The sequence below is a fragment of the Melanaphis sacchari genome, unplaced genomic scaffold, assembly GCF_002803265.2.
Source record: "Melanaphis sacchari strain LSU unplaced genomic scaffold, SCAv2.0 Contig105_pilon_pilon, whole genome shotgun sequence".
Taxonomy (NCBI): domain Eukaryota; kingdom Metazoa; phylum Arthropoda; class Insecta; order Hemiptera; family Aphididae; genus Melanaphis; species Melanaphis sacchari.
In genome coordinates, this window is record NW_020270395.1 from 922,007 (window position 1) to 934,384 (window position 12,378).

The window sequence follows — 12,378 nt, forward strand, 5'->3', positions numbered from 1 at the left end:
ATCTAAATACCAAATACTGATTATTTATTTTAGATTTACGCAAATGTCTATAATGTCTACAGCTTATTATATATATATCCCAATATTAGGTGTTTAATTAAATTAATTTTTAAATTAATATATATATATATATATATATTATGACGTTTTTAAATGTAATATAATTTAGGCGTTATAAAAATAACTTAATGTTAATAGTTTTAAATAGGTATTTATTTAAAATGATTAGTATTTTATAATATTTAATAACAATATATATTTTATAATAGAATGTAATTAAACACTTTAAAAGTTAAGACATTTATATTGTTTAACGATTTGTAGGTGTGGCTTGTATAACGATTTGAATACTAAATTTTTTTTCTCAATAATTATTAACTAAAGTATTTACCTACTATTTATAAACTATAATATATGTATAGGATTATATCCATAAGTAGTTTAATTCCGAAAATTTTGTTCTACATACCTATTTATGTTATTACAAAAAAAAATTTAAAAAATTTTAGTTTTGGTATATCTATGAACTTGAGTTAAAATGAATAATATTATATATAAACAATTGAAATATTAAATCAATCAATAGAAATTATTAATGATTCTAAACAAGGCTATACAAATCTATACAAGTCTTATAGTGAGTAGTGTATAAAATAACGAATAATTTATAAATGCTTTAAAGTAATTAAATATATATATTTTAAGCACCCATACATAAATTAATGAGATTTGTTAATAACTATTTAAATAGGCATAGTAAATAATATAAAACAAAATTCAATTTTGCACTTTTTAGAAAAATGGTTGATTAGTACCTCAAAATCGACTAAGTACTGCTAAACTTGTTAGTAGTATATCTCCAGCGGTAGCATTTTGCAAATACTTCTTAATTTTTTTAGAGAAGAAAATAACCTTTTGGGGCGTTGTGTTTAATACCGGTAAAGTAAGAAAATTTTTAATAAAAATGATATGTTAGGAAAAAAATTTCGGCTACAGTTAGAATATGCTAGAACTTAGAAGTACTTCGCCTTAAATTGCAATTATTTGAGCTATAATGGCATATTATTAATATTAAAATAATAATAAAAAAATGGATGTAAAATTTCTATGTTTGCGTAATGCGAGAAAATTTTCGGAAGGGGAGGAGTTACTTACACATTTGTATACTTCTGTGTAATATACAAATGTGTAAATAAATCTGAAATACTTAAGCCTGAGTGGCTGAGTATACGAATTTTTTTGTTAGAAATTAAGTGTTTAATATGACTACGTGCTTGTACTAGTATGTATAAGTAGTAAACGTATAACTAAATCGGCTAAATCATAATAGACCCATAATATGACCATATAAATTTTAATCTATTATCGTGTACTGATATCCTTTGTATCTACATATTATAAGGTTTAAAAAATAGGTATTCATTTAAATTTCAAATTATACATAAAAATCAAACATTAAAAAAAAATAATCTGCTTAAAAATTTACAGTAAAACGTATAGTTTTCATTTGAGTTTAACAAAAGTTTATGTTGGCATATAATTGTATAAAAAACACTAAATATTTTGAAAATATGCATCAAGTGTAGCTTAAAATTTTAATAAATTTGGGTGAGCATACCGGTATAAGTGAATTGATTCTCAAGACCTACTTTATCTGCGAATTGATTCCTGGGTCATTAAGAGGTATGTACGAGTTGATTCCCTATTGTTGTACATCAATGTAAAATTCAAGAGCAATGGGACTAAGAAATCTAAGAAAAACTAAGAAAAAACAATTTTTTTTAAGAGAAGTGATGTCACGATATACTGGTAATCTTATTATCAGATATCAATTTTTAAAAACAATGTGTAATACATTTTTACCAAATTATTATTATTTGTTTAATAAATAATTAATAAATAAAAATATGAAAAAACTATAAAGAACAACATTTTTGAAAAACTTATCAGCTAACTTCCTCGTAGTGTTTCTTGGGTTACGTTAATAGGCTGAATATTTGAATAAATATTGGAAAAAATAAAAAATTATTTGGGAATCAACTCAACGATATTGATACAGGTAAACAGGTACCTGGGAATCAACTCGTACGTAACCGAGCATGCTTGGTAAATCGCACTAGGTATAACAAAGTAACTTCGCGAACATGAGGATCGCTTTGTATCCTCTCCTCAGATTAACCATGAATATGTTATCGATCCGAACAAGGCCGAGCATAAACAAAAACAATAATAAATAATAATATAATAATATTTTGGTTGGAGGTGGCAAAAAAAAAAAAAAACTCAATAAAACTAAAACAAACACCGTGGCCGCCATTTGCATATAATAATATGATGCTGCGAAAACACGCCAACGTCTATAGATATGTATCTTATATTATAGGAGTTTGACCCCGTTGACAGCTGAAGTCGGAACGAGAATATCTAATATTAAATGAATGCGCGCACTATATAATAGCGGCCGTGAATATAATAAGCGATATACACACTCGTTTGGGTTGTAAATTCGTACCTAGGTTTATGTATAATAATAATAATAGCACTGCCGTCCTCCTATGCATTATTTTAATAATATATTGGGCGTACGTATACCAATCGTAACGATTATTTGAATTCGGTTATAATTTTATAAAAAAATATTTTACTTACCTGGTAAACAGAATAAACTAACTTTAATAATAATATATTATCATAATTTATAGAACACTGCGTGCGTAATACAAATAATATTTTATATATATTAGGTATTCAAACTCCTTATAATCAGTAATCTGTTTAGTAGATATATATCTTATAAATCAACAATCGGATACTACCTACCTACTATAACTTACGCAATATTATGTATGTTACTAATAATACTAATAAGGTAATAATTATAATATATTAAATATTAATGTTAAGCATCTTGCTATAATAATAACACCGGCATTTTGTGAATTGAGTGGACCCACCGCACATGTACTATGTAGCGATACTACACGATATCAGTTTTGGATTTTATGGTTTTATTCTATACTATCTTATATCAAGAATTATCTACTAATATTTTTACTAAATTTTGAGGGCCATAAAAATGTAATGCACTTACATACGCCTAACTAAAGAAAGTCAAAGCAAAACTAAAAATCAAATGAAAATATTTATGAAAATTTAATTTAGTTTATAAAAAAATAAAATAAGTAATTTAAAAAAATGTCTTATATGTGGGCTAAATAAAGCTTGTCTATTGGCCGCTATTTTATCATCTACGCTCCATACCGAATCAGTAGGTGATTCAAATAACGGAAAGTTGGGAGGAGCATCAACAACGTTAAGTTCTAGCTTAAGATTAATTTGAAAAAAACAATACTGTTTTTTTTGTATATTTTACCAATGTGTACCAATGTAGCTGAAGGTTTACAGCGTAAATTTATTATCTATTAGACCAGCACCTGTACCGATATATACTGAATACCTGGTATCATAGTAATAAAGCTGGAAGTATCGCGAGTACCACTGTACGCCTGTACGTAACTGAAAACGTTCTTAGTCTTATTAATTTTTGTCAATAGCTGGTCTGTACTGTATTATGTAAAATCATGTAGAATACTAATACGACTTATTGTTGCGTTAATATTTAATTTAATTGGCGATGGTTCTGTAATGTGCCTATCTGTAAAATGCTTATTTAAGCGAAGACTGGTGTCGATTTAAACAGTTTTCTTAAAATATCTAAAACGTTCATTGGGCCTACAAGAGTATAATACATAAATGTAAATTTTATTGCAATGAGTGTACAACGTTTTTTCATATTATTTTATTGTGCGTAAGTGCAATCAACCATAATTTGGGTACTACGTGTGGTGACTGGTGGCCGCTGAAGAAGGCACCGCGCCACTGGCGGCGGCGGCGCGTCGCGCACTAGCACCGCACCACGCCACGCACTACTATTACACATTATACCACTTCCGAGATAACACACGACGGCGGCGGCCGCGTCGGACACCGGTCACTCAGTGAGTGTCGGACGTTCGTTTGCCCGGATCGGTTATATTTAAAATAGTTCAATATATACCTAATATAATAATATATATTTTTTTAATTTTTTAATACTCTGCAAGCGATCGTCGTTCGTCAAACGGTAAACCGTATTTTTTCGTATTCCGCCGAGATAATATTGATGTTATAACGAAACGTACGCCGGTAACGACAACTTTATAATAATATATCTTTATTTATTTCCATTTTTAAAGTAAATGGTGCTTTTTAAAAAAAAAAAAAAATAACGACGGACTCGCGTTCGGATTACGACTTTATAATTTTATACGTACGATTAATATTTTAAACTTTATATTGAAACAGTTCTGACAGTACAACACATTATGTCTTTCTGGTTCTCAGCGCGATCGCGCCGTCATCGTGGTGCAGCAGCGACAACGTGGTAACTGTGTTTACTGTTGTTGTTGTTGTTGAAACGACCTGCACGTCGTGCGTGCAGGAGACTGCGTCCATCTCTAAATTATACTCTCGCCGTAATTAGCTACTGTCGTCGAATAAAATACAACTGCGGCCACAGGTTCGGACGTAGACCGTTTACGGCTCACGCGGAGTGCAGTCGACGAGAAAATGAACAATTTTATGGACTATTTCGTGACAAAAGAGAACTACACTAACCGCGGACATTGGGCCAGAGCCAGACACGTTTCCGAGGTAAGCTTTCAAAAGATTTGCGGACGTCGACTTCGTCGGATTTACTTGCATTTGATGTTATTATTATTTATGTCGTCGTCGTCCAAAATAATAATAACAATAATAACATCCCAAGACGACGACGACGACGGCGTTGGCGTGCGCACGCGCGTTTGCGCGTATGCGCGCTTGTACACTGACATCCGAGTATCAGACATGTGTGTAAGCGCTCTATGGCTGTTGCGCGTGTGTACGGCGGCGGCGTGCCCGATCCCGTTACCTTGGTTACCGCCGTATACGGGAATCGTCATCGTTCTCCTGGCGACGTTGCCGCATCGTGCACGCTGAAATCCGAAACCCCCCGGTGGCGGTTTTCTCGGCGCGCGTGCGCCCCCCTCACGACTTTATAGCCTACGGCGGGGGCGCGTGATACACACGTGCGCCTTGCCGGCGGCTGTTTACTTGGACGACGCACATCTCCGTGCATTATTCTCGTCCCTTGGTTAGGTGTGGCGATGGAAGTACGTACGCTGTACCGCTCCTTCGTCGTCTTGAGCTTCGGTCTTGCCGAAGGTGATTTTGCATTTCTGTGACGGGACCGTTTTCTCTGACGTTCGCCGGCGGTTTTCACTCGGTTGGTTATGCCTTTGAGAACGATTAATCGCAGCTTATCAAAACTATTTTTAATATTGAAAGGTTTCCCGTGCAACATTCTTATCTATTTCATGTTGTTTTGATGATTACGCACTGAAAACGCCATCGTTATCGCAAGTCTCCTATATATTGGAGTTCGTATTTTTAAGCGATTACACAATAATTATATCATATAAAGTAACTTGCAAGTTTAAAATATAACAGTGTTTTTAGAATTTTTAGAGCGTTTTTTTACATAACTATGTACTAGAGTTAAATTAATTAAATAACTTTTTATTTTTTATTGGAGGGGGGTTAGAGTTTGATAAATTTAGATTAAGGTAATAACGTCATATCTTCCCTAATAATACGTTTTCGTATAACTTATAACTTTTGAAAACAAAAACAAATATTCTTTTACAAAGTATCATAAGCGGAAATTCATTGAAAAAGTTGGGGAAGGCTACGATTTTTCTTATGAATCAAGTTGTATCTCCACCATTTAAATAGTTCCAAACAAATTTTTAATTTAACATTCAAATAATTGTATTGAATCAAATTTTTAAAATAAAATAATTACCCTATTATTTTTTCACACTAGAAGTTACCTATGATATTTTACAATATACACAAAACGTTACTTAATATATGTATAACTACATAAGATAGGTATAAGAAAAAAAACCAGACTTAAACAATCTTAAATACTTAATATTCTATTTTAAAACCATAATCCTTAAAGATTTTGAAAATGTATTAATGCTCTAACATATTTTCTATTAAATGCAACCAATAATTTATTATTTGTCATCAATTGAGTATGAATATTACCGTATTATTTTCCAATTTTTTGTGCAATCCATTGAGCAATAGATGTTAAACAAAATTTAGTTCCACTATATTTTTTTAATTTTGTTAATTTCTTTTCACGTCTCTAGATCCACTTAACTGTGCAATTAGGTTCATTTAAATAATTACGGCAGTATGTTTGAATAATAAAATTCTATAAAATAGGTGTTTTATTTTTTCTAATTTATTTAGCCCGCTGATATAAATAAAGATTCTACTAAGCCTATTTTAAAAAATACGACATGCTAAACAGAATCTTGGCATTTCTAAATAGATATAGGTATAAGTATTAAATACTGTGTTCTACTCATTCTTTTTTTTTTTTATCAAAACTACGTTTCTACTCTTTAAACTTGGAAAAAGGAAACTAAATTATTTTTTTAAATAAAAGTGTTAAATATATGAAATATTGTTACTTTATTTAAAATTATTTTTAAGACTTGAGTATTTTAATTTTGAATTATAGGTTGAACAAATTCTGAATTTGTTATAGTTCTCTTAAATCATCGATAATGGTAATCTCATTATTAATAATGGTTGTATAATGTATTCAAAGTTTCACTGATCGCAGAGTTATTTCTTAAATGGCCGTATTAGTACAGTCTTTATCATTTTTATAATGCGTATATTACTTTTTTACATTAAAAACAGTCAACATATTGTTTTAATAATTGGTATTATTATATACAAATTAACTGTTTTACACTTAAATCACTCAGTATTAAAATAGTAAATAATACTCGTATAATAAAGCGCAGGACGTGGTCTATAAATTATTAGAAAATAACTAATATTGGTTAAAAGTTACAAGTTTACAACGTTACATATTTATAATATTATATAAATAAATCATTATCGCGTTTTTTTATTGCCACTGCAGCCCCATATGGGCCATTAAAATAATAATTAATTCGATAATCTGAATTTTTAGTATTTCAAAATCTTATTAATTTAAATTTAAATTTAAGGTATTTAGACTTTTGTTTTTATAAGAATGTATTTCAAATAAAAATACTTAATGAACTTTCAACAACAATAATTATCATTCAAAAGACAAAAAAACAAATTACTTGACAGCTTGTTTTCTATTTTCTAACTTCTATTATTAACTTTTATATAAAATATTAAAATATAAAATTTAGAAAAATATTTATCATAATATATAATTTCTATAGTATATTTTTTGCAGATTGTTTATGAAAGTCCAAAATTTTTATACTTTTGCAATACATTTTAGGAGGTAGCTTATGAGAGACTAAGACCTCCAAGCCATCCATTCCTGCTAATTGCATAGTACCATGATATATTTGCCATTTTATTAAATAATGTTCATAATATATTACAAGTACACAATATATGTAATATAATTTCAACTAACTAGGTATACAAGGTACACCAAAATAAAAATACAACTTAAATTAGGACATCTTTTTCTTTAATATCGTTTTTATTGACTTTATATCATATTACCAGCGAATAAATTGTGACATATTTTTGCATGATAAGTTTTATACGCCTAAAAATTAACATATATATTGAAAAAATGAGATCATACCTGTAATTAGTTATTACTGTTTAAAAAAATAATAATAATAGTTAAGCTTTCTCTCACTGACTGTCAATTGGTGCCTATGCTCTTGCGACCACTTGCTTTGGGAGTTCCGGCTACTGCTACCATAGTACTGTGTTTACGTATGCTTCTTCAATATTAATTGGCAATCGTTACGTTTTTTTCTTATTTTTTATAAGGTGTAATTTCATTTCATAACTTTTGTGTTATCTATACTTAATATAAAATTTTCTAAAAAAAAAATTCTTTGAGTCTTTTAAGAGACTTGTCTAGATTTTTTAAAATATATTATCATAGTTATTATTTAACCATGATCGTTGATCTCTGTGGAACTCCGTTAACCTGCGGAAACACTTAGATATAGATTGTTTGATAGTTTTATGTAGGTACCTTTATTTTTACGTAATTTACATTGTTCAAGTTTAAAATAATTAAGCTTTTCAAAAAAACATATATAGGCATATGTTTACTAATAATTTTTCTAAAAATTTACACAAAGTATTTAGCAGAGAAATCGGACAGTATCTTTCCTGTGAAGATTTATTTTTTACGGTTTGTAAATGGGTATAGAAATACTGTTCTTCCAAAAACATTATTATTTCAGATATTATTATATATTTTTAGGATAATTGAAATGTATTATTAGAAAAGTTTAGAATGAAACTATAATACACGGAATATTGTTGGGGTCGGTATTTTTGCTGGAACATTTTTTCAAAGGCATGATGAACTTCATTAGTTGGTTTTAATTAGACTGTTTTAGTAAGATTGGTGAACGTCTGTTGGGAATATCGAAGATGAAATAGACGTCTGTTTTTTATTCTTCGTTGTATATTGTATTATTTGAGTTTTTTTAAAAATATTCTTTAAGGCGGTGTGTAATTGAAGAGGAGTCAGTGTTTAAAGATGAAATGATAGTTAGGCGGATATTATTATTATATGTTTTTCGTCCTTATAGTGAACGGATTTTGTTCCACATTAGGCGAGAGTCAACCTGAGCTTCGATGTTGGCGATGAAATTGCGCCATGACACGGTTTTGCTAATTTTTACCAGAATTTTGTTTTTACTTTAAACTCTTTTAATTTTATATGGTCCTCGAGTGATCTAGTTTTTTTAAGCGCTTTATTTTTCAAAGATATGTACAAGTATTGTTTGATTTCATTGTTCTACCATGGGACTTATGGTTTTTTTTATGTAGTTTTGAGTGTCCTATTGTTTTATTACTTGGGTCTATTCTTGTTTGTTCATTATTATTAAAAATTATAATGTTGTCTTAATCTAGTAATTTTTTATTTTTTTTTTAGTTTAATATGATCTCTATATTGTGCTGTGGCTATTAAAATCTCCAATGATGACGAAAGGCCGTAGTAACTGTTTGATGATATTTTCTAAAATTCTAATTATTTGAGTGTGAAGTTTTACTGGGTTAGGTATGTAGATGTTGCAGAGGGTGGTTTTAGTTTCGACTGTTTCGAGTGGTATTGATACTGTAACAACTTCTGAGTTTGAATAGTTAGGAATTTCTTTCCAGGAGTTATTAATGGGTAGGGATACATACCTGTCACTTGCTTTAAAGTAGTCTCTACGATTTTTAGTAACCTAATGAAAGTTATTTATATTAGGTGAAGAATCGTTTGTTTTAAAAACTATAAGTTTATATAACAATTAAATATGCGTATCCACAATATTTATTTTATTTTAGACTTGTAGTTTAGTCAATATATTATTTTTACTTAATAATATAAATATTATCATTAAATATTTTTTATCGTACTAAATCGATTACCTAGTGACCAGTACTCACCTACCAACCCACCTATTCCATTTTGGTCTTGAGGAAATCGCCTCAAAAAGCTTACTTCGGCACTCCGCTGTATTGGCTTAATAATATTATGTTAATATCAACTTGCTTCAAATTTTCCTTTTTAAGTGAATATTTTGGTTGAAAAATACATCAAATTTTTATTCTGGAAGATCATATAAAATATAATGATAAAAATTCCAGCAAATTTATTAATTATTAAGAAATACTAACTAATAACCTTAGAAAACTAGGGAATTAAAGATTAAATGCATTTTTCGTCAACATTTTAATAATAATTTTAAAATATTGAAAACTTACCTACCCTTTTTATGACAGTTTAAATTTAAAATATGTCAACCGTAGAAATTTGAAACTTTCTGCTATCATTTTTATTTACATTTTTATACACAAAGTAATTTTAAAAATATTTAAATTATCAATTTGCTCTTGATTTTAAGCTATTTATACCACGAACTTATTTTCACCATTATTCGGTAGGTGAGTAGGTCGGTATTGATTTAAATGATGTTCGATATTTTTGTCAAACATTAATTCAATCCACTCAATAAAGAAATTATGAACAATGATATAAATATTGTATATTAAATTAAACTGTTACTAAAAATAGATGCTTCCAAAGTCATCCGACTACTTATTCAGAATCAGATTTTCATTTATAATCGTATTGATTTCAAGTTTAACAAATTTACTATGATATCCTAATGCAATGATGACTGATGAAATACACTCAAAACTTAATAAGTTAAAGCAAAAACGAGTTTCTCATTTTTTTTCTTTTGTTGAATAATGAATACTAAGAAACTAATTTTAAATAATCGTATGGATAAGAAAAATTATTTTTATAGCGTCCGTGAGGTTAAAACTAAACTAGTTTATTTATGTCTATTAATGCTGCCAAAACGTTTTTTACTTTAATTAGGGCAACAATGTGTGTTAAAATTAATTAAATGTTATATTCGACTTGTTGTCAATTCCAAATACATTTAAAAAATAAAAAATTCACAGATTTCTGTTTTATACTTATTAAATGACTTAAGTGATTGAAAAACAATTACAAAAAATTTTCTATAATTTTGGATAACTATTAGGTTTACATTTATATACTTGACAAATGTCCATATTGGTATGTTATTATGGTATATAGTATGCTATGGTATGGTTATAATTTTATTATAGTAACTGTAACCATAAATAATAATCATAATTTTATTGTTAGAACAGCAGAATTAAATTATAATAACAATTAAAAATAATATTTTAAGAGTCTAGATTTACTCTTCACTAAGGTAGAACCTTTTTGTTTAGCGTAAGAGTATTAATATACATTTTTGGTGTTTTTTTTTTTTTTATGGAAATTTTAAAATAGAAAAAATATTAATTTAAGATAATGAAAAAATATTTATTATTATGAGTAATAAATAATACATAAGAACTATTAATATTTTTATTTTGTTAATATTGAATAATATTGTTTCTTAACGATTGTTATACGTATAACGGTATAACATTATCATTATTTTATTTATTTGTTTACTTACAACATGCCAAATATATTATAATTATTTTGAAATAGTTTTAGTTATATTAGGTAGGTATTATTATTGTTGTTGTTGTTTATTCAAGCCAAATTTAATTACTTTATTCGGTTCATAATTCATATTGAATACAAAAAATTGAAAAAATATATATAATACAGGACATTGGTACAGTTAAACTTTAAGTACCTTTAGTAGCTTTAGTACCTACAGATCTGCACTAAATCTATTGTTTTATTTAGGGTTGCCATATTTTCTTAAAGTAAATCCGGGAAAAAGAGCAACACAAATGATACACTATTTTATACACTTTATTTATTAAAAATTGTATTTACCAAAAAGGTTATTATTGAGCATAAAATTATATAGGTATTTAATATTTATTTGCTTGTTCTATGTCTGGGCTTTTTAGTCTCCTTTTTTTTTTTTTGTCATACCGTTTATATTTACTAGAAGATTTAACCAATGGAAGAAGAAATGGCTGAGTTTTAACATAATCATAAAATTCAGGATAAGTTTCTTGTAATAAATTGTACTTGCATAAATTAAAATGCTTTCCACGGTATCGAGCTGAATACGATTTCGTTCGTCAGTTATTCATTGTTTTTTCTATTAAAGAAATAACACGTTCGACATTAGCGTTTAGTGCTTGTATTGTAAAAACATATTGAGTTAGCTTTAAAAGTTCAAAGTATTGTTCATAATGTATTGACAAACTAAATAAAAATTGCCATTTTTCACTACCAATTTTATTTTTTCAGTCTGTTAAACTATTTTAGTTTTTTTTAAAAGCCTGGACATAAAGACATCCCGAAAATATTTTTAGGTACACAAAGTCGAAAACCAATAACAATTCTGGGTTTCCGTGACGTATAGTAATCCTTGTATTATTTTAACTGTATAAAAATAATTTTTTAAATATCAATACGATTTTTTTTTTTTTGTAAATAGGTATCTAATTATAGTTTATTTTGTTATTATTATTTAATTTATAAATATTAGCATTTTAGTTAAAATATTAATCTTGTTAAGTTATTTAAGATTAACGTTATATATTCTTGGAGTTAAAAATAATTTTAATTTTCCATACAAAAAAAAAAAACTTATCATAGTTTTTCTATGCGGGTTCAGCTGGTATAGTGATGATGTAATATAATATGTTACTGTAAATGTACAATATATTATTATAATATTAATAAAGTCCATAGCAAGTATGATACGTGTAAATCGTGTATAATAGGGACTTATTATTGATGTTGTGAATACACTTTAAAAAGGTTATCATTTATTAAGT

General features: G+C 28.0%; 1 protein-coding gene across 2 annotated transcripts in view; it reads left to right on the forward strand.

The window, feature by feature from the left end:
* LOC112603314 overlaps positions 1-12,378 on the forward strand; it is a 63,771-nt gene that overhangs the window by 11,564 nt on the left and 39,829 nt on the right. Inside the window, exon 1 of one of the 2 annotated variants that reach the window (XM_025351831.1) lies at positions 4,609-4,692. The exons of the other annotated variant lie outside the window; for it this stretch is intronic. Coding sequence (XP_025207616.1) covers positions 4,609-4,692 — 84 coding nt within the window. Of the gene's footprint in view, positions 1-4,608; positions 4,693-12,378 lie in introns of those variants that run through there. 2 annotated transcript variants of the gene reach the window in all.